The sequence below is a fragment of the Pseudophryne corroboree genome, chromosome 6 (genome assembly GCF_028390025.1).
Source record: "Pseudophryne corroboree isolate aPseCor3 chromosome 6, aPseCor3.hap2, whole genome shotgun sequence".
Classification (NCBI taxonomy): Eukaryota; Metazoa; Chordata; class Amphibia; order Anura; family Myobatrachidae; genus Pseudophryne; species Pseudophryne corroboree.
In genome coordinates this window covers 87,742,482-87,765,726 of record NC_086449.1, presented here as the reverse complement: position 1 = coordinate 87,765,726, position 23,245 = coordinate 87,742,482, and the positions used below count along the sequence as shown (strand labels likewise).

General features: G+C 47.5%; 1 protein-coding gene across 2 annotated transcripts in view; it reads right to left on the bottom strand.

Moving 5' to 3' along the window:
* Window positions 1-23,245, bottom strand: part of LOC134936389 (protein HIDE1-like) — a 118,413-nt gene that overhangs the window by 46,819 nt on the left and 48,349 nt on the right. For both annotated transcript variants that reach the window (XM_063931425.1, XM_063931426.1), the window contains exons 4-8: window positions 13,210-13,257; window positions 12,080-12,172; window positions 11,970-11,994; window positions 9,942-9,982; window positions 7,340-7,377 (exon numbers count right to left, since the gene is read on the bottom strand). In XM_063931425.1, the coding sequence (XP_063787495.1) occupies window positions 7,340-7,377; window positions 9,942-9,982; window positions 11,970-11,994; window positions 12,080-12,172; window positions 13,210-13,257 (245 nt within the window). The remainder of the gene's footprint in view (window positions 1-7,339; window positions 7,378-9,941; window positions 9,983-11,969; window positions 11,995-12,079; window positions 12,173-13,209; window positions 13,258-23,245) is intronic.

The following is a 23,245-nucleotide window of genomic DNA, read 5'->3' as shown; positions in this document are numbered from 1 at the left end:
GATAAACAAAGATTCTGTTTTCCTGACCCTAGCCGTTCTGGCTATACAAACCTTCAAAGCCCTGACTACATCTAGTAACCTGAAATCCTCCAAGTCACGAGTAGCCGCAGGCACCACAATAGGTTGGTTCAAATGAAAAGATGACACCACCTTCGGCAGAAATTGCGGACGATTCCGTAATCCTGCCCTGTCCATATGGAAAACCAGATAGGGGCTTTTACATGACAAAGCCGCCAATTCTGACACACGCCTAGCCGAAGCTAAGGCCAATAGCATGACCACTTTCCACGTGAGATATTTTAACTCCACGGTCTTAAGTGGCTCAAACCAGTGAGATTTCAGGAAACTCAACACCACGTTAAGATCCCAAGGAGCCACTGGTGGCACAAAAGGGGGCTGAATATGCAGCACTCCCTAAACAACGTCTGGACTTCAGGAAGAGAAGTCAGTTCTTTTTTAAAGAAAATGGATAGGGCCGAAACCTGGACCCTAATGGAACCCAATTTCAGGCCCAATGTCACTCCCGACTGTAGGAAGTGAAGGAAACGGCCCAGCTGGAATTCCTCCGTAGGGGCATTCCTGGCCTCACACCAAGCCACATTTTTTTTTTTTTTTTATACGGTTATAATGTTTAGCCATCACCTCCTTCCTAGCCTTTATCAGTGTAGGAATAACCTCATCTGGAATGCCTTTTTCTGCCAGGATCCGGCGTTCAACCGCCATGCCAACAAACGCAGCCGCGGTGAGTCTTGGAACAGACAGGGCCCCTGCTGCAACAAGTCCTGTCTGAGAGGCAGAGGCTATGGGTCCTCTGTGAGCATTTCTTGCAGATCCGGATACCAAGTCCTTCTTGGCCAATCCGGAACAATGAGTATTGTTCTCACTCCTCCTTTTCCTATGATTCTCATCACCTTGGGTATGAGAGGAAGAGGAGGAAACACATAAACCGACTGGAACATCCACGGTGTCACCAGTGCATCTACAGCTATCGCCTGAGGGTCTCTTGACCTGGCCCAATAGTTTGTTGAGGCGGGATGCCATCATGTCCACCTGTGGCAGTTCCCACCGACCTACCATCTGCGCGAAGACTTCTTGATGAAGTCCCCACTCTCCCGGGTGGAAGTCGTGTCTGCTGAGGAAGTCTGCTTCCCAGTTGTCCACTCCCGGAATGAACACTGCTGACAGTGCTCGTACGTGATTCTCCGCCCATCGAAGAATTCTGGTGGCTTCCGCCATCGCCACCCTGCTCCTTGTGCCGCCTTGGCGGTTTACATGAGCCACTGCGGTGATGTTGTCTGATTGAATCAGCACCGATTGGTTGCGAAGCAGGGTCTCCGCTTGACTTAGGACGTTGTATATGGCCCTTAATTTCAGGATATTTATGTGAAGGCAAGTCTCCTGACTTGACCACAGCCCTTGAAAATTTCTTCCCTATGTGACTGCCCCCCACCCTCGGAGGCTTGCATCCGTGGTCACCAGGACCCAGTCCTGAATGCCGAATCTGCGACCTTTGAGAAGGTGAGCACTCTGCAGCCACCACAGGAGAGACACCCTGGCCCCGGGGGATAGGATGATTAACCTATGCATCTAAAGATGTGATCCGGATCACTTGTCCAGTAAGTCCCATTAGAAGGTCCTCTCATGGAACCTGCCAAAAGGAGTGGCCTCGTATGATGCCACCATCCTTCCCAGGACTCGAGTGCAGTGATGCACTGACACCTGTTTTGGTTTTAATAGATTCCTGACCAGTGTCACGAGCTCCTGAGCTCTCTCTATCGGGAGATAAACCCTTTTCTGGTCTGTGTCTAGGATCATGCCTAGGAGAGGAAGATGAGCTGTAGGAACCAACTGCGACTTTGGAATATATAGAATCCAGCCGTGTTGCCGTTACACTTCCAGAGAAAGTGATACGCTGTTCAGCCACAGCTCTCTTGATCTCGCTTTTATGAGGAGATCGTCCAAGTAAGTGATAATAGTGACACCTTGCTTCCGCAGGAGCACCATCATTTCCGCCATCACCTTGGTGAATATTCTCGGGGCCGTGGAGAGACCAAACGGCAACGTCTGAAATTGGTAATGACAATCCCGTACCGCAATTCTGAGGTACGCCTGATGAGGTGGATAAATGGGGACATGAAGGTATGCCTCCTTTATGTCCCGAGTCACGATAAAATCTCCCCCTTTCAGGCTTGTAACGACCGCTCTTAGCGATTCCATCTTGAACTTGAACCTTTTCAGGTATATGTTCAGGGATTTTAAATTCAATATGGGTCTGACCGAACCGTCTGGTTTCGGGACTACCACATGGTCGAATAATAACCCCCTCCTTGTCGAAGGAGGGGAACCTTGACCACCACCTGTTGAAGATACAATTTGTTAATTGCAGTTAACCCTGTTTCCCTCTCGTGGGGGGAAGCTGGCAGGGCCGTCAGTGAGGAGGCATCTTCTCAAAGTCCAGCTTGTATCCCTGAGATACAATATCTATTGCCCAGGGATCTAACAGGGAGTGAACCCACTTGTTGCAGAACTTACGAAAGCGTGCCCCCACCGGGCTTAGCTCCGCCTGTGGAGCCCCAGCGACATGCGGTGAATTTTCATAGAGGCCGGGGAGGACTTCTGTTCCTGGGAACTAGCTGTGTTGTGCAGCTTCTATCCTCTGGACCCGCCTCTGGCAAGAAAGGACGCACCTCGGACTTTCTTATTTCTTTGTTTGAAAAGCTGCATTTGATAATGACGTGCTTTCCTAGGCTGTGCAGGAATATAAGGCAAAATATCAGAATTACCAGCTATAGCCGTGGAGACCAGGTCCGAGAAACCTTCTCCACACAATCCTCAGCCTTCCATATGCCACTTAAGTTGGCATCATCTGTCCATTGCATATTCTACAGGACACGTCAAGCAGAAATCGACATAGCTTTGACTCTAGGACCCAGTATACTCATGTCTCTTTGGGCATGTTTGATTATATATATCTCTTAAGACAGCATCTTTAATATATATACATATCTCTCTCTCTCTCTCTATATATATATATATATATATATATATATATATATATATACATACATACATACTAGGGTCTCAATTTCTGCTGATAAGGTACCTGTCCACGCCGCCCCAGCGCTATAAACCCATGCCGACACAATCGCCGGTCTGAGTAGTGTACCAGAATGTGCACACTATCTGCAGGATCCCTGAGAATAGCTAGGGCTACCTTCTGCGCAAACGTGACACCCTAGGGGAAGATTCCCATCACATCCTGGCCCTAGTGGGGAAAGGATACTGCCTGAGAATTCTTTGTGGGAAGCTGCAGTCTCTTGTCTGGAGATTCCCGCTCTTTTTCCTCATGAGAGGAGGGAAATTTACCTCAGCTTTCTTCCCCTTAAACATGTGTACCCTTGTGTCAGGGACAAATGAGTCATCAGTGATATGCAAATCATCTTTTATTACAATAATCATATATTGAATACCGTATTTTTCGGACCATAAGACGCACTTTTTCTCCCCAAAAATGTGGGGGGAAAAGTATGTGCGTCTTATGGAGCGAATAAGACGTGTTTGCGGGTAGCGCCAGCGGCTGGCTGGTAGCGGCAGGTCCTGGATGCTGCTGCTGCTGTGCCGTCATCAGCAGAGCGCCCGCATCTCAGAGCCCATCTCAGCAGCAGAGCCGGCATCATGTGACTCCCCCGCTCCCCCCCACCTCCTCCCTCCTCAGGAGAGCACCGCGGGCAGCATTAGCTGAGAGCTTGGACGCGGGGAACCACTGGTACTGTCAGTGTGTGTGTGTGTGTGTGTGTGTGTGTGTGTGTGTGTGTGTGTGTGTGTGTGTCTATGTGTATGCTGGCTCAGATGTGTGTGTGTGTCTCTGTATGCTGGCTCTGACAGAAGGCTGCACTGTACAGAATCCTTGTAGGAGTCTGAGAAATCACACAGAAATATCTCTTAGAGGTTGGTGAAAACTAGGGAGGCAGCGCAAGGATGATAAAGCAGAAATGGTTCAGAATATTTTTTTTCCAGTTTTCCTACTCTAAAAACTAGGTGCGTCTTATGGTCTGGTGCGTCTTATGGTCCGAAAAATACGGTACTTTTCTGCCATTTTGGCTGTAACTTTGCATTATCGTAGTCGACACTGGAGTCAAACTCCGTGTCGATATCAGTGTTTATTATTTTGGATAGTGAGCATTGTGAGACTCTGAAGGTCTCTGCGCCATAGGGACAGACATGGGTAGATTTCCTGTCTGTTCTCTAATCTTTTGTGCAATAAATTCACCTTAGCACTTACACATATCCAAACAGGTGTCGGCGTTGTCGACGGAGACACCCTCTCACACACATATTAGCTCCATCTCCTCCTTAGGGGAGCCTTTTCTCAGACATGTCGACACACACGTACCGACACACCACACACACAGGGGATGCTCTATTTGAAGACAGTTCCCCCACAAGGCCCTTTGGAGAGACAGAGAGAGAGTATGCCAGCACACACCCCAGCGCTATATGACCCAGGAATCACACAGTAACTTAGTGTTAACCCAGTAGCTGCTGTATATATTGTTTTTACGCCAAATTTATGTGCCCCCCCCCTCACTTTTTCACCCTCTTCTATCGTGCTTCTGCAGGGGAGAGCCTGGGGAGCTTCCTCTCAGCGGAGCTGTGGAGAGAAAATGGCGCTGGTGAGTGCTGAGGAAGAAGCCCTGCCCCCTCAGCGGCGGGCTTCTGTCCCGCGATTTTGTGTAAAAATAATGGCGGGGGCTCATGCATATTTACAGTGCCCAGCTGTATATATGCCCTATTTTGCCAGGAGGTACTCAATTGCTGCCCAGGGCGCCCCCCCCCCCCCCCCTGCGCCCTGCACCCTACAGTTACCGGAGTGTGTGGGTTAGTGTGGAAGCAATGGCGCACAGCTGCAGTGCTGTGCGCTACCTCATATGAAGACAGGAGTCTTCTGCCGCCGATTTTGACGTCTTCTTGCTTCACCCGCCGGCTTCTGTCTTCTGGCTCTGCAAGGGGGACGGCTCCGGGAACGGACAACCAAGGTTAAGTTCCTGTGTTCGATCCCTCTGGAGCTAATGATGTCCAGTTGCCTAAGAAGCGCAACCTAGCCGCAGTTAGTAGGTTTGCTTCTCTCCCCTCAGTCCCACGTAGCCGAGAGTCTGTTGCCAGCAGAAGCTCTCTGAAAATAAAAAACCTAACTAAAATACTTTCTTATTAGCAAGCTCAGGAGAGCTCACTAAAAATGCACCCAGCTCCGTCCGGGCACAGATTCTAACTGAGGTCTGGAGGAGGGGCATAGAGGGAGGAGCCAGTGCACACCAGTAGTCCTAATTCTTTCTTAGAGTGCCCAGTCTCCTGCGGAGCCCGTCTATTCCCCATGGTCCTTACGGAGTCCCCAGCATCCACTAGGACATTAGAGAAATGTACTTAATTTTAACATTTCTTTCTAAATTTCTCATTAAGAAACTTTTGGCCTAAGGGTGCCATGAAAACGAATCTGTAAGTCTAGGGTGCGTGATTCAAAAAATGCTTTCTGTGGGAATCTGTAGACTAAAGGCCAGTACTCACCGGCAGATCAGGGGAGAGATGTGTGCTGAACGTGCGGGGGTGGAAGGGGGGGGGGGGGGGGGGGAGGGGGGACCTGCTAGATTGAGCCTGCATGCAAGCCAATCTAGCAGCAGCAATAGCGACACGCGGGGCCGCGCATTGCTATCGCTGTGGGGGGTACACACGGAGAAATTTTGCTGAAAATCTAAGCAATCCAGTCAGATTGCTTAGATTATCGCTCCGTGAGTACCCCCCTTAATTCAAGGTTGATTGCAAAACAACAGTTTACTCTAATGGGCAAAACCATGTGCACTGCAGGTGGGGCAGATATAACACGTACATAGAGAGTTAGATTTGGGTGGGTTCTATTGTTTCTGTGCAGGGTAAATACTGGCTGCTTTATTTTTACACTGCAATTTAGATTTCAGTTTGAACACACCCCACCCAAATCTAACTCTCTCTGCACATGTTATATCTGTCCCACCTGCAGTGCACATGGGTTTGCCCATTAGCTAACAAATTTGCTGCTGCGATCAGGTCTTATTAGGTCCCTTATTCGGTAAGGATTGAAATTTCTGCTAAAAAGCAGTTGCTGCGATCAAATAGTTGCCGCCCAGAAATAGAGAAAAAACTCCCATTGCGGAAATTGTGAATGCTGTTTGCAAAACCATACGCAATTCCCGATACATCAAAGATTTTTTCTATCTGCGCCGGGCAAAGTCATCCATAATTCTTGCGACACAAGAGGCTGGAAGTGGTCATCGCTGACATCTGAGGCCCTCCTTAAAAACACCTGGGTATGCCTGCGTTTTTTCAGACACTCCCAGAAAACAGCAGGTTTCCACCCAGAAACGCCGGCTTCCTGTCAGTCTAACAGCAGCTGCATTGCGATCACAATGTGTATATAATTTCTGTCGCTATTCTTACTCGCACGTGGGCAGTGCAAACGCTACGCATGCGTAGTCATTTGATAATCGTCCGGATTGCGAATGGCAAATTTTGCAATCCTTACTGAATACGGTCCTAAGGACAGGGTTAATTCCTCACATATCCTTGCACATGCAGCACAGTTACACAGGTGGATAACATGACTGTGGTTAATTAGTTAGTGAGTGCTTTGGAGGAGGCACAGTATAAGTAGATTGTCTTATACACCTATGTCCATGTGCTCCAATTGGCTCGCATCCAGTGCCATATTTGAAATGTCGCTGTCCGTGTCTGTACATAACTGTTGCCTGACAGTGCGCTAGCAACAGCACTGGCGGCTCAGCGCTGTCCCCACCAGTCTGTCAGGATTCTAATCATCGGGAGGCTGTGGTCAGTATTCTGATCGCCGGCATCCCGAGTGCCAGCATATTATACCATACTTACCTACATTTTATTTCTCCTCTCCGGGAGAAGCCCGGAGAGGAGACGCTGCAGGTGTCTTTGGGGGGCGGGGCCAGACTGTGACATCACTAAGCCCCACCCCCGCATCGGGAAATGCTGCAATTCGTGGGTTTGCGGGAAGGGGGCGGGGCTAAAATGACGCGATTTGCGTCATTTTAACCCCGTTATCTCTCCTGCTCGCATCACTAGGGTGCGAGCAGGATGCGGGAGACCTGCCCACTCTTCCGGGGGTGCGGGGGGCTACCCCAAAAAACGGGAGCCTCCCACAGCTTCCGGGAGAGTAGGTAAGTATGTATTATACCCAACCCCAAAGATAGATCACAAAAATCATTGCTAGGTACATGTAACCAAATAACACCCATTATTATATAGGAAAATTGAAATAATAGGAGATTGTTAGTAAACTCACCAAGGAAAACATCTGGTTTTGGTGACTGATGTACCAATCTGTAGAAGAGGGAAATACATTACTGTGGGCTGCTCTAAATTGGAGAAAGAATTTCAGTACCAGGGACAGCAGTAAGTGAGGAAGATGAAGAAATGCAAGGTAGTGACAAATGGCCTGATTCTGAGTCACATGCAAGTTCACAAACAGACTGTGCACGAGAGTACGGAAGTGGTAGTGTAATGTGAATACAGAAGGGGGTGAAAGAAGATGATAAAATGTGAGTGAGGAAGGGAATGAAATGTGAGTGAGGAAGTAGCATGTAATGTGCGTGTGGAAGAGGATGAAATGTGTGTAAGGAAGTAGCATGTAATGTGCGTGTGGAAGAGGATGAAATGTGTGTAAGGAAGCAGTATGTAATGTGTGTGTGGAAGAGGATGAAATGTGTGTAAGGAAGCAGTATGTAATGTGTGTGTGGAAGAGGATGAAATGTGTGTAAGGAAGCAGTATGTAATGTGTGTGTGGAAGAGGATGAAATGTGTGTAAGGAAGCAGTATGTAATGTGTGTGTGGAAGAGGATGAAATGTGTGTAAGGAAGTAGCATGTAATGTGCGTGTGGAAGAGGATGAAATGTGTGTAAGGAAGCAGTATGTAATGTGCGTGTGGAAGAGAATGAAATGTGTGTAAGGAAGCAGTATGTAATGTGTGTGTGGAAGAAGCATGAAATGTGTGTAAGGAAGCAGTATGTAATGTGTGTATGGAAGAGGATGAAATGTGTGTAAGGAAGTAGCATGTAATGTGCGTGTGGAAGAGGATGAAATGTGTGTAAGGAAGCAGTATGTAATGTGCGTGTGGAAGAGGATGAAATGTGTGTAAGGAAGCAGTATGTAATGTGTGTGTGGAAGAGGATGAAATGTGTGTAAGGAAGCAGTCTGTAATGTGTGTGTGGAAGAGGATGAAATGTGTGTAAGGAAGCAGTATGTAGTGTGTGTAAGGAAGGTGATGAAATGTAAGGAAGTACCATGCAATTCTAATGCTGTTTGCAGCTGTCTGAAGTTGTGACATATTGCACAAATGTTTGATCAACAATAATGATTTGATATATTTTTGGCATTATAATTAGTGTGCTATGATCATTCAATACCTTTGACTGTAAAAGTGAGTGTAAGCACATGACTTGCACATTTTCTCATTAGCAAATTGCTATATGGTACTAAACCTTGTAGAAAATAGGAATTCTGCACTCCTATAACTAATGGAGTTTCCCTAAAATATAAGATGCTATACTAGATAGGACACATTTTTATGCAAAGCACACACAATAAATCATATTTGCATTCTTGTAAACAAACGAGTGACATTTGCACCAAACAGTGCTTTCAATAATACATATTTTCACCTTGACAAATTAATTATGGAACGAGCACACAATGTTTTATCTGTATTGTGTGGATATATATTCCCCTGTCCATTTGATGTACATAAGTACAGTTTATACTCAAGATTGCTACCAATATTGTATTAAATTATTTATTAAAAGTTATACTGTTATGTGAGTGTAGAAGGAGGCTGAAATTTGAGTGAGGAAGTAGTATGCAATATAACTGAGGACAGAAGACAAATTGTGAGAAGAAAGGCATGAAATGTGAGTGAGTGAGTGAGTGAGTGAGTGAGTGAGTGAGTGAGTGAGTGAGTGAGGAAGGAGGTTGAAATGTGAGTGAGGAAGGAGGGTGTAAAGTGAGTGAGTGAGGAAGGAGGGTAAAATGTGAGTGAGTGAGTGAGTGAGTGAGTGAGTGAGTGAGTGAGGAAGAAGGGTGAAATGTGAGTGAGTTAGTGAGTGAGGAGGGTGAAATGTGAGTAAGTGAGTGAGGAAGGAGGGTGAAATGTGAGTGAGTGAGGAAGGAGGATGTAATGTGAGTGAGTGAGTGAGTGAGTGAGTGAGTGAGTGAGGAAAGGGTGAAAAGTGAGCGAGAAAGGAGGGTGAAATGTGAGTGAGGAAGGAGGGTGTAATGTGAGTGAGTGAGTGAGGAAGGAAGGAGGGTGTAATGTGAGTGAGTGAGTGAGTGAGTGAGTGAGGAAGGAGGATGTAATGTGAGTGAATGAGGAAGGAGGGTGTAATGTGAGTGAGTGAGTGAGTGAGGAAGGAGGGTGAAATGTGAGTGAGGAAGGAGGGTGTAATGTGAGTTAGTGAGGAAGGAGGGTGTGATGTGAGTGAGTGAGGAAGGAGGGTGTAATGTGACTGAGTGAGGAAGGAGGGTGTAATGTGAGTGAGTGAGTGAGTGAGTGAGTGAGTGAGGAAGGAGGGTGTAATGTGAGTGAGTGAGGAAGGAGGGTGTAATGTGAGTGAGTGAGTGAGTGAGTGAGGGTGTAATGTGAGTGAGGCAGCAGTAAGAGATTTGAGAAAAGAGAGTGCTGAAGGAAAGAGAATGGATTGTGAGTGAGGAAAGAATTAAATGTGAGTGTGGAAGGGTGCACGTAAGAGAGGAAGAATGGAGGTGAGTGGTGGAGATAAATGGTAAAGCAGAGGTGAATTTGAGATAAGGAAAGGAAAATGACACTGAGGAGGCACAAAAGGACAAGTGGAGAAGGAGAAATGTGCCTTAGGTATAATGTCTTTTATAAAAACCTTTTGTCACACTTTGATCAATCCAAATGGACTCTTTATCCCTGTAGAGTAGAAAATAAATATTATACAGCTGTCCTTCCTATACTAAACTAACTTTTCTTCCATATGGAAGAAACCGGGACATCACCCCCTACACACACACACACGCACACACGCACACACACAGAAAGGAAACACATTTGTAGATCATCACTGCCTTCCAACTGCATCTGTGGAGAGGACATCACCGCCTTCTATACAGCACACCTGTACATAGAGGACATCACCTTCCATATAGGACACATACTGTATGTAGAAAGTACATCACACCTTCCATGCAGGACACATATGAAGAGAGGACATCATGTCTTCCATGCAGGACACATGTAGAGAAGATATCATGAAACATAGATGCACACATTTGGACAGCTAAAGGCCACAGTGGTTCTGCCTATTGCTGCTATTCAGGGGAGTATGTTAGGGTGGGCACAGTTTTATGTATCGACCGTGATGCACAGCCAATCAAGCAATATTGTATGCAAAGCCATGCAGGGTAATGAAGGATGGAATGAAATGTTGTTCCATCATTCATTAAATCGTCTAGTGTGTATCGGCAGTCTGGAATGGTGTGAGGCGAAGGGAAATCACCCCGACCATCGGCCAGATTGCCGATAGTCATAGTGTGTACCCACTCTTAGATTCCTAATAAAACAAATATAGATAAAGAAAAAGAGAACTGTGCTTTGAGTATATAAACCACAATTGGTAAATTGAAAATATACACAATGAAATTTGGTCCTTAAAAGCAATATAACGTTTAATATTAAATCAATGTTAATCAAGCATAAGTAGTGCGTGAATTAAAAAGAACACTCTCCAGAATACGCCGTTAGCTATATAGAGTCCATAGACAGGTCTATCAGAGGGGATTATGTATAGAAATGTCCATTCCCAATGTGCACTATATATGAGGGTTGGATATACTTTACCCCTTTAAGACTAAGAAACAGTCACTGGATGCAGAAAACTATAAGTAACCAGGTAGTTCTGGTATAATATCCAGCATATAGGAGATTGTTACCCAGTTGTTGAAATAGCAATCCATGCAGTCACTGCTATCAAGAATCCTTGCCAAAGAATTGCAGGTAGACAGTGAATGTGTAAATAGAATGTCCTTCAATTTTTGGGGCAGGTCCGGATGTGCATAAGTTCCCAGTAAGTGTCTGTTGGGGGCTCAACGCGTTTCACTGTGAAGTGCCCACATCTTCCTCAGTATATCCAACCCTCATAAATAGTGCACAAGGGGAATGGACATTTTCTATACATAATACCCTCTAATAGACTAGTTATATGGTTTTTAATGACCAAACCACATTGAGTATAATTTACCAATTGTGATTTTTGTACCCATAGTACTATTCTCCTTTTTCTTTATCATGACACATAGAGATGGATCCCACAAGATTTGAGTTAAACAAAGGGGGTCATTCCAAGTTGATCGCTCGCTAGCTGTTTTTAGCAGCCGTACGAACGCATAGTCGCCGCCCACAGGGGAGTGTATATTTCCTGTGAAAGTGTGCGAATGCTTGTGCAGCCGAGCAGTACAAAACCAGTTTGTGCAGTTTCTGAGTAGGTCTGAACTTACTCAGCCGCTGCGATCACTTCAGCCTGTCTGGTCCCGGAATTGACGTCAGACACCCGCCCTGCAAACGCTTGGACACGCCTGCGTTTTTTCAAACACTCCCAGAAAACGGTCAGTTGACACCCATAAACGCCTTCTTCCTGTAAATTTCCTTGCAATCGGCTGTGCGAATGGATTCTCCGTACAATCCATTGCCCAGCAACGATCCGCTTTGTACCCGTAAGACGCGCCTGCGCATTGCGGTGCATACGCATGCGCTGTTCTGACCTGATCGCAGCGCTACAAAAAATGGCAGCGTGAAATCAGATCGTAATGACCCCCAACATCTCTAATGAGGACAATACATAGTAACAAATTACATGCTAACTTATTCTGTACTGTATACTGTAACATGTCCAGTCTATTACCTCTGCTCCTGTTTCTTCTGTTTATCTAGAAAAAAAGAAGAAAACAGATTATAGAAGAGACACAAATGAGCCTATTATATGGATTTTGTAGGAGAATTTCTAATACATACGTCTTCGCACCACGCGCACAGTCACATAAACTGCAGCCACAAGGATGACAAAACCGCCTACTCCACTAACTAATATCGTGACCCATAGAGGAACTGCAGAAACAGGAAAAACAGCATTTACAAAAGGAGATAATATGGAAACATGAACTAGAGAGTGAAAAAGTGATTTACAGAGAGGCAGAAGTGCAGAGATTCCTGTGTGTGACAATGGTCCTAAATGTCCATTTCCCGACGGTCGAAATCCCGACAAGGTCAAAATCCCGACATGGAAAAAATACCGACATTTAAAATACAGACAAGGTCAAAATACCGACATGTAAAATGCCGACAGGTCAAAATACCGACATGCTTTTTTCATAGGTTTTTGTGTCTATGTCGACAAAGGTCGACATGGACACCATGTAAGTGTACCGCATGGCTCACTGCGCTCGCCATGCTTCGGGCACTATTATGTTCCCCCTCCAGGTCCACTGGGATGGTAAAGTATGACCAAGTCGGTTTCAATGAAAAAAGCATGAAAAACTTATGTCGGCATTTTGACCTGTCAGCATTTTACATGTCGGTATTTTGACCTTGTCGGTATTTTAAATGTCGATATTTTGTCCATGTTGGGATTTTGACCTTGTCGGGATTTTGACCGTTGGTAAATTGCTGTCGGGATTTCGACCGTCTGGATTTTCATTGGAGGTAAATTGACTGCATCCCGTCCATCTAACAGGTATACACTTTCACATGCCAGTGCTTTATAACAGTCCCAGACAATCACTTTGTGGATGCAGGACTGAGGGTATAGCTAGAAATGAAGGAAGCCTCAAGCACCGAGAACTCCAGCATACATGTAACACATACATACCTGAGCACCCATGGGTGAGCAGGAAAAGTCACCCTCCCCTTGAGGATGGTTTAATGTTTGCTTCGTATTTATTTATACTACAAATCTGACTCAGACATGTGATAGAGGCACGGTTGTTGCTACACACTGTTTTTTTTTCTTTCTTTCTGTCATACGCATTTGGAGCAAGCAAGGATATTTGCAGCACAGTTGCTGAACCATAACCCCTGATGTAATGTCATTACTGATCAATAGGAATGAAAAAGAGGAATGTGAAGTATTAGTATTGCTTTGTCACCGTATTCAGTAGCTGAAGTGTGGGATGAATCTGTCGGACCTGGTCCATCTGTAAGGAAAAAGGAGATTTATGGTAAGACTTAGGGTGTGTACACACGCAGGGCCGTCTTAACAGCAGTGTAGGCCCCTGGGCACAGCAATGCACTGGACCCCCTATGCATCCTCCAGCGGTAGGGGTGGGGGGTGCTATCAGCGGCAGCTTTGATGTCCCACAGGTGGTAGGGGGCGTTCTATCTTCCGCTCAGCATGTAGGACCTGGAGCAGTAATTTCTGCTAATTACTCCTTTACTGCACAGATGGGTCTAAACTGTAGAAGGGGGCATTGGGCTGAATAAAGAAGCCCTGGTACATGACTTCCAGGGTGGTAGGGGGTATTTAATATGTAGGGGAGGGGTGGATAGTGGAGTGGGCTTAATATTTATAATTTTCTGGTGGGAGGACAGCTTGCTTGACTGCAGAAATCTCTAGTTCCTGAAAATATATTTCTTAGCTTTGGGATAAAAAAAATAGAGAGTCCCACCTTTCAGGAGGTTCTGGGGACTTGGGGATCAGAGGTCAGGAGCCAGAGCAATTCACCAACGAAAATCTAAAACTGCATATTAGGCGTGTGGAGCTGGAGCAGTGACCAGCTGCTGGAAGGCTGATATCTCTGGTTCTGGGCATAGTAGAGACAAGCTGACAGTTTCCACCAAAAAGGGAGAGTCTCAGCTTTTGGAGTATACCCTCAGAGAAACTCTAAGTCAGACAGAACCCAAGATATCTGGCTGGGAAGAGCAATTAACAGGCTTGGATGGGGACCACTGCTTTCAAGTTGGATATCTCCGGTTCCCCAAGGCCGATTTAAAAAAATCTGGTACCTCTGGAAAAAGGGGACCCTCAGCTATCAGCCTAGGGCCCTTATACTCCTGGAGCCCTTGGGCAAGAGCCCATTGAGCCCATACGAAAAGACGGCCCTGTACACACGGTGAGATAAATCTGTAAGATTTTGACTATATAGTCAAAATCTTATGAAAAGTTAGTGCATATCTCATGGTGCTAGGCAGCTTGCGATACAGATTCGATCCGATGCGCGCTCCCGTGGGGTAGTTATCGTAAAGGTGCATACACACGGAGCGATATAACTGAGCGATTTTGACTATATAGTCAAAATCGCTCAGAAAGTTAGTGCATATCGCTCCATGTGTATACAAGCAGCGATAGCGATGCGCGTCCCCGCCAGGTCGCTATCGCTGGGAAAAATAGACTGGGCAGGCAAGTCAATTTAGACTAGGTCGCTGGAGAAGTTAAAATCGCTCATATTTTAAGTGCCCAGCGATATTTCCCAGCGATAGCGATCTTTAGCCACTCCCCGCCGCCCCTTTTACCTCAGTGGTGCGTGGAGGCTGAAGTTGAGGGAACAGCACAGCAGCATTCCGAAGACTGAATATACTCATCAAACCGTGAGTATATTATGGAGTGCTGTTCTCACACTCGTGCCTGGTGTCCGGTCCGCGGGGGGATGAGAGGGGGAGGAATGGCCGCTTTGCACCGTGCGTCCCCTGGCCGCTATGCAGTCCGGGGGACGGAGGGGGAGGAATGGCCGCTCTGCAGTGTCCTCCAGAGGGGGAGGAATTGGCGCTCTCTACTGTCCGTCCTCTGGCCGCTCTGCAGTGTCCGCGGTCTGGGGGACGGAGGGGGAGGAATGGGCGCTCTCTACTGTCCGTTCCGGGGGTAGGGGAGAGAGAGGAAGATTGGCTGCAGTGGGATGGCGCTGTGTGGGGGTTACCTGCTGCACAGTGGGCCGGAGCTCAGCTTCCCTGTGCGTGTAGAGGCTGGGAGCAGCTCCACTGGCCGACGTCCGGGGTGTGTGGGGGGAGAGAGAAACGGAGATGGTGATATGCTGCCTGGGGGGGGGGGGGGGGGGGGGATGGAGCAGGTTCTATCTGTCAATGGGGGGCGGGATGGAGAAGGTTCTGTCTGTCTGGGGTGTGTGTGCCTGCATTGTCTGTATGTGGAGGGAGGGTGGGGGTGCCGGCGCTGTCTGTGTGTGGAGGGAGGGTGGGGATGCCGGCGCTGTCAGCTGTCTGTGTATGGAGGAAGGGTGGGGGTGCCGGCGCTGTCTGTGTGTGGAGGGAGGGTGGGGGTGCCGGCGCGGTCTGTGTGTGGAGGGAGGGTGGGGGTGCCGGCGCTGTCTGTATGTGGAGGGAGGGTGGGGGTGGATGCGCTATCTGTATGTGGAGGGAGCGGGGGAGTGCCTGCGCTATTTGTACTTGGAGGGAGCCTGTGCTGTCTGTATGTGTGTGTGTGTGTGTGTGTGGGGGGGGTGCCTGCGCTGTCTGTGTGTGGTGGGTGCCTACGCTGTGTATGGATGATGTAATATTAAACACTATGTGGAATGAACTTCACCGGATAATAGGTGAGGGTTTTTTTTTGTTTGTTTTTTACAGGTACCCCTATTGGATTCTACTGGACAAGTGGACGTGATTCTCGGCGTGGGATGTAGGTAAGTAATCTGTCTCTCATTTTTACAGGTACCCCTATTGGATTCTACTGGACAAGTGGACGTGATTCTCGGCGTGGGATGTAGGTAAGTAATCTGTCTCTCATTTTTACAGGTACCCTTATTGGATTCTACTGGACAAGTGGACGTGATTCTCGGCGTGGGATGTAGGTAAGTATGTGTGAGTGTGTAAGTGTGTTTAAATAAAGTTTTACTTTCACGGTGTGTGAGTTGTGTTTTTATTTGAGTATTTATTTTGTTGTGGAACTACAGGTACCAGCGGGCCTGTTATTTCCCCGCATGCTGGTACTTGTGGTTCTCCAAGTACAAGCATGCGGGGGAGGCTTGCTGGGACTTGTAGTTCCACAGCAAAAGACAATATTCTTTTTATGTCATTTTGAAAGGCTATCAGCCTCCCATCCACCGCCCACGGATGGGGGGGACAGCCTCGGGCTTCACCCCTGGCCCTTGGGTGGCTGGAGGGGGGGACCCCTTGATTTAAGGGGTCCTCACTCCAGTGTACCCCGGCCAGGGGTGACTAGTTGGGGGGGTAATGGCACGGCTGCAGGGACCAATATAAAAGTGTCCCCCGGCTGTGGCATTATCTCCTTGGCTAGTGGAGCCCGTTGCTGGTTTGAAAAATACGGGGGACCCCTATGTCTTTTGTCCCCCGTATTTTTTAAACCAGGACCGGACGCAGAGCCCGGTGCTGGTTGTCTAAATATGGGGGAACCCTACTCATTTTTTCCTCTGTATTTTAACAACCAGGACTGGCTCAAAGAGCCCGAGGCTGGTTTTACATAGGAGGGGGGACCCCACGCAAATTTTTTTTTTTACTTTTAGCTATTTAAATACCAGCCACCCTGTAAAATCGTCCTATATATGACACTCCCCCACTCATCCCCTTATTTAAATGAGATAGTCAAAATCTCCCATAGCCAAAATCTCCCATAGCCAAAATCTCTTGCATAGTTAGACAAAATCTCTGGTAAAGTTAGTCAAAATCTCCTACTGCCAGTTCAAGGGAAATCTCTCAGTCAAAATCTCTCATAGCCAAAATCTCTCCGTGTGTATGCACCTTAAGGCTAGATAGACTGTGCAGGCAAGTCAACCTTGACTATCTAGTGTACTATCTAGTATAAAGTATAGTCAAAATTGGCACTTAATCAAAATCGTACATAGACAAAATCTCAAGCACAGATAGTCAAAATCTGTCCTATCTGGGCTCTGGGGGAGTTCAAGGGAAATCGCATAGCCATAATCGAACATAGCAGGGATCTTACCTTGTGTACACACCCTTACCATTGTTAAATCTCTTTCTGCGAGGTACACTGGTTTCCACAGCGAATAATATCGGGGTGTAGAGTTGGATCTTGATCCGAGGCACCAACAGGCTAAAGCTTTGACTGTTCCCAGGATGCACTGCACCGCCTACTCTATAGCCGCGCCTCCAGGCACTGGAGCTCAGTTTTGTTAACCAGTCCAATGCAGTAGCAGGTAAGAGAGATGGTAGATGTTAGTCACATAGACCCACATTCTCACGACAGGAGAAGGGACTAGCGGCTAATGCCATACAAACCCAAAGAATCTACGTGCGTCAGAGTGAGCGCCCTGTGGAAACCAGTGTACCTCGCAGAAAGAGATTTAACAATGGCAAATATTACCATAAATCTCCTTTTCTGCAGCAGGGTATACTGGTATTCCACAGGGAATAACATCGGGAATGTCCTAAAGCAGTTCCTCATGGGAGGGGACGCACTGTAGCGGGCACAAGAACCCGGCGTCCAAAGGAAGCATCCTGGGAGGCGGAAGTAGCATAGGCATAGAACCTGATGAACGTGTTCACTGAGGACCACATAGCCGCCTTGCACAATTGTTCAGCGGACGCGCCATGGCGGGCCGCCCAAGAAGGTCGAACAGACCAAGTAGAACGGGCCTTGATAGCAGCAAGAGCTGGGAGTCCAGCCTGCGCATAAGCTTGTGCAATCACCATTCTAATCCATCTGACAAAGGTCTTATTCGCAGGCCAGCAACGTTTGTGAAAACCAAAAAGTACAAAAAGAGAGTCTGATCTCCTGATAGAGGCAGTCCTTTCTACATATATACGGAAAGCCCGTACCACATCCGAAGACCGCTCTTTGGAGGACAAACCTGGAGAGATAAAGGCCGGAACCACAATCTCTTGGTTAAGGTGGAAAGATGACACCACCTTAGGTAGATAACCAGGCGAGTTCTAAGAACTGCTCAGTCACGGTGAAAAATCAGAAAGGGTGGACGACAGGACAAAGCACCTAAGTCTGACACCCTCCTATCAGAGGCAATAGCCAACAGAAAAATGACCTTAAGCGTAAGGCATTTAAGGTCCACAGTCTCAAGAAGTACAAACGGAGACTCTTGAAGGGCATTAAGCACAACAGACAGATCCCATGAAGCCACAGGAGGGACATAGGGAGGCTGAATCCGTAGTACGCCCTGAGTGAATGTATGAAAGTCAGGAACAGATACAATTTTTTGCTGAAACCACACCGACAAGGCAGAAATGTAAACCTTGAGGGAGGCCATGTAAAGTCCTAAATCCAGGCCTTGTTGCAAAAAAGCCAGAAGTCTGGAAGTACTAAACTTGTATGCATCGTAATTCAGCACACCAGGTGAAGTAAGAATTCCAGACCCTGTAATAAATCCGAGCAGAAGCCGGTTTGCGGGCCTTCAACATAGTTTGAATAACCACCTCAGAAAATCCTTTGGCCCTCGAGAGTGAAGCTTCAAGAGCCACGCCATCAAAGCCAGTCTTACCAGGTCCTGTTAAAAACAAGGGCCCTGAATAAGGAGGTCTGGGCGTTGAGGAAGTAGAAGGGGACACTCGATATAGAGACCCTGCAGGTCTGAGAACCAATGCCTTCTGGGCCACGCTGGAGCGACTAGAAGCAGTATTCCTCCTTCTTGCTTGAACTTCCGTAGTACCCTGGGTAGGAGTGACACTGGAGGGAACACATATGACAGCCGAAAGTTCCATGGAATTGCCAGTGCATCCACGAACGCTGCTTGAGGATCCCTTGTCCTTGCTCCAAAGACCGGAACCTTGTGATTGTGTCGAGACGCCATTAGGTCTACATCTGGTAGACCCCACTTGTCCACAAGGAGTTGGAAGACCTCCAGATGAAGACTCCACTCCCTGGCGTGTACATCCTGACGACTGAGGAAGTCCACTTCCCAGTTGAAGAGCCCTGGAGTGAACACTGCCAATATTGCAGGGAGATGGCGTTCCGCGAATCGAAGAATTTTTGACACTTCCATCATTGCCATGCGGCTTCGAATGCCGCCTTGATGACTTATGTACGCCACCGTGGTGGCATTGTCTTATTGTACTTGAACAGACCTGTTCTGTACCAGAGGCAAGGACAGTGTCAACGCATTGAACACTGCCCGCAATTCCAGAATGTTTATCGGGAGGAGAGATTCGTCCCTGGTCCACCAACCCTGGAGAGAGTGTTGCTCCAAAACCACACCGCAACCCCGCAGACTGGCATCCGTCGTTAGGAGGACCCAGGGATCCAGTTGGAGATCTAGAAGGGATGACAACTGCTCAATTGTTGGTCCTGTAGCCTCCAACTCAGTGACAGACGAACCTCCGGAGTCAAGGAGATCATTTGAGACCTGATCCAGTGAGGCAGGCCGTCCCACTTGGAAAGGATTAACCTCTGCAGAGGGCGGGAATGAAATTGAGCGTACCATGTCGAAAGCCGACACCATGAGGCCTAGTACTTGCATCGCCGAGTGTATCGGCACTCTTTGGCAAGAGAGGGAGCATCTGATTCTGTCCTGAAGTTTCAGGACCTTCTATGGAGACAAGAACAAATGTTGGTTTTGTGTGTCCAGTAATGCCCCCAGGTGCACCATGCTCTGATCAGGGACCAGTGAGGATTTCTTCCAGTTGATGAGCCACCCATGGGCTTGTAGGAATTGGACCTTCAGATCCAGATGACGAAGGAGAACCTCTGGGGAGTTCGCCAGGATCAACAAGTCATCCAGATACGGCAGGATCCTGATATCCTGACAGCGGAAAAGGGCCGTCATGACCGCCATGACCTTGGTAAAGATCCGAGGAGCCATGGTCAGTCCAAAAGGCAAGGCTTGGAACTGATAATGAAGGTTGAAAACCATAGATATTGCTGATGTGATATGGCAATAGGTATGTGTAGGTAAGCATCCTGTATATCCAGGGATACCATATAGTCGTTGGGTTCCAAAGCCAGTACAATAGAGCACAGAGTTTCTATACTGAATTTGGACACCCTCACAAATTTGTTCAGAGATTTGAGAATAGGCCGGGAGGATTTATTCGGCTTCAGAACTAGAAACAGCGTCGAACAGTATCCCCTGCCTCTCTGAGACAGACACACCGGCTCTATCACTCCTGTATCCAGGAGGGATTGGATAACCAAATGTAGAGTTTGTGCTTTTAACGGATCCGAAGGGATAACCGTTGAGCAAAACTGGCATGGGGGACATCTCTTGAAAGAGATCGCGTACCCGTGAGAGACCACGTCCTGCACCCAGGCATCCAAAGTGGTCTTTAACCATACCTGGGCTAACTGCAGAAGTCAGCCTCCCACCTTGGGATCCCGCAGGGGGAGGACCGCCCCATCATGCAGCAGGCTTGTCCGGTTTGGAAGCAGGCTGACGGGCGCCCCAAGAACACTTGATGAAGATGGCACCTGGAGCTGGGGGAGGGGCAACAGGTTAGCGCCTTATCCCCTCTGCTGGACTTCACCACTTTGGAGCCTATAATAAACGGATTTTAGTAAATCCGACCTGTGCTCCCTGCCCTGGTGGATATAGTGGGGTCCCTGCATGGCCACAGTGTCCACGGCAGTCTCCTGGGACCGCGTCCGGATCGCGATTTCGGCGGGTCCCACCTGGGGGACCCTCTTACCTCCTTCCGATGATGTGGCCACGCGATCCAGGAGAGCAGCAGCGGTGATGTGTGCCTGATGACCGGAGTGCCCCCGCTGCAAGTACCCGGCAACCAGGGCGCGGGAATGTGCAGCGCCACTGGTGGAGGTGATGGAGCCGCAGCACAGAATGTCAGCATGACATACACAGCATCTAGTGCCTGTGCTGCAGCCCTTGAAGTCTTCTTTCTTCTTAAAAAGCTCTTATTTGGGCTGCCTAGCGCAGCCACCCCTGTCAGTGACCTGCACTGCAGGCACCAACTTACAAACTGAGCTCGTGCCTGGAGGCGGGGCTTATAGAGGAGGCGGTGCAGTGCATCCTGGGAACAGTCAAAGCTTAAGCCTGTTAGTGCCTCGGCTCAAGATCCAACTCTACACCCCAATGTTATTCCCTGTGGAATACCACTGTACCCCGCTGCAGGAATTATTATAAATTATTTAAAAAATATAACAGTTTAAAGAAGAACTCTGCACTATCCATAACGTGGTATTGGGGAAGAACTGGATTGCCATCGGTCTATCTGTATGTCTAGCTATCTGTCTATTTATCATCCCAGGGTTTTTCTACTAGAGAAGAGTAGACTAGTGCGCATGCGCAGATCTCCAGGAAAATGGCACGGCAGAAATTTTCCCAGTGATTTTCTTACTGCGCATACCCGAAACATGCAAGTTAGCCTCTGAAACACAACATTGATTCAGAATGTTCTGTAATCGATTGAAATCGATCTCAAATGACCTTTAGTAAATTTACCCCTATGAGTGTTTCGTATTAACATTGCTGAGATGTGTATAGGCAAACTGCACTAACTAGGCAGATGAAAGCTAATTGCTGATTGTTTTTCATGGGTAAAGTAACATTACCCTTTTTAATTCTATAATGATTGTATAAGAGGCAAATCATCAATTTAGCATTCACAGCACAATATACAGGGTGATTCAAAGGTCGCAGTACACCCTTTTGTTTAAAAAACTGTGCAGGAAATGGGAAAACTGAATTAGATTCAAGATGGCGCCCATATTCGGTACATACCCTAAAAGATAGCCCACCTCACCCATACCTTACTGGAGTATTCAGTTTTCCAATTTCCTGCATAGTTTTTGAAACAAAAGGGTGTACTGCGACTTTTGAATCACCCTGTATACTAAACTAATGCTTGATTTTTATATCAAAACTGAATTGATATACAAATATATGAGAGAACTATGGGCACCAATCTGAGTCGGACGCAGCGCAGCCACGTCTGCATCCTTTACCGGTCGAGCATCTGCAATTTTATCGAAATACCACTACAAGCCCTTCCTTGATGTGAATCTGTGCATCTAGTTACTGTGCAAGGACTGAAATGCCCAATTTAACCACTTGCCTGGCATGGTCACATCAGATGCGACCATACCAGCAAGTGCTTTGTCTGACCTGGTCGCACAGGATGCAACCAGTCAGATAGACAGCATAGGAAGAGAAACTTCCGTCTGCTGCTGCTCTCAGAGGTCTTCCAGCACCCTCCCTCAGTGTCTGCCGTATTGCTGATCACTGCTAATCAGTCAGCATGGCAGGACCCCCCACACAGCAGCTGCAGACAATAACATCCGCTGGGAAACTGTAAATGAACTCCCCCAAGCCCCTCCCGGGGGGCCTGATGACTGTCCCAGCTTTTAAAATGAACAAGGAATGATGGTCGCAATGTTTCCGATGGTCACAATGTTCCAATGGTACCGTCCGATGATCTGATATTTTTTTATAAAGGAGTTGTTGGGGTTTTTTTTTTAAATATATATATATATATATATATATATATACACTGCTCAAAAAAATAAAAGGGAACACTTAAACAACACAATGTAACTAGAAGTCAATCACACTTCTGTGAAATCAAACTGTCCACTTAGGAAGCAACACTGATTGACAATCAATTTCACATGCTGTTGTGCAAATGGAATAGACAACAGGTGGAAATTATAGGCAATTAGCAAGACACCCCCAATAAAGGAGTTGTACTGCAGGTGGTGACCACAGACCACATCTCAGCTCCTATGCTTTCTGGCTGATGTTTTGGTCACTTTTGAAAGCTGGCGGTGCTTTCGCTCTAGTGGTAGCATGAGACGGAGTCTACAACCCACACAAGTGGCTCAGGTAGTGCAGCTCATCCAGGATGGCACATCAATGCGAGCTGTGGCAAGAAGGTTTGCTGTGTCTGTCAGCGTAGTGTCCAGAGCATGGAGGCGCTACCAGGAGACAGGCCAGTACATCAGGAGATGTGGAGGAGGCCGTAGGAGGGCAACAACCCAGCAGCAGGACCGCTACCTCCACCTTTGTGCAAGGAGGAACAGGAGGAGCACTGCCAGAGCCCTGCAAAATGACCTCCAGCACGCCACAAATGTGCATGTGTCTACTCAAACGATCAGAAACAGACTCCATGAGGGTGGTATGAGGGCCCGACGTCCACAGGTGGGGGTTGTGCTTACAGCCCAACACCGTGCAGGACGTTTGGCATTTGCAAGAGAACACCAAGATTGGCAAATTCGCCACTGGCGCCCTGTGCTCTCACAGATGAAAGCAGGGTCTCACTGAGCACATGTGACAGACGTGACAGAGTCTGGAGACACCA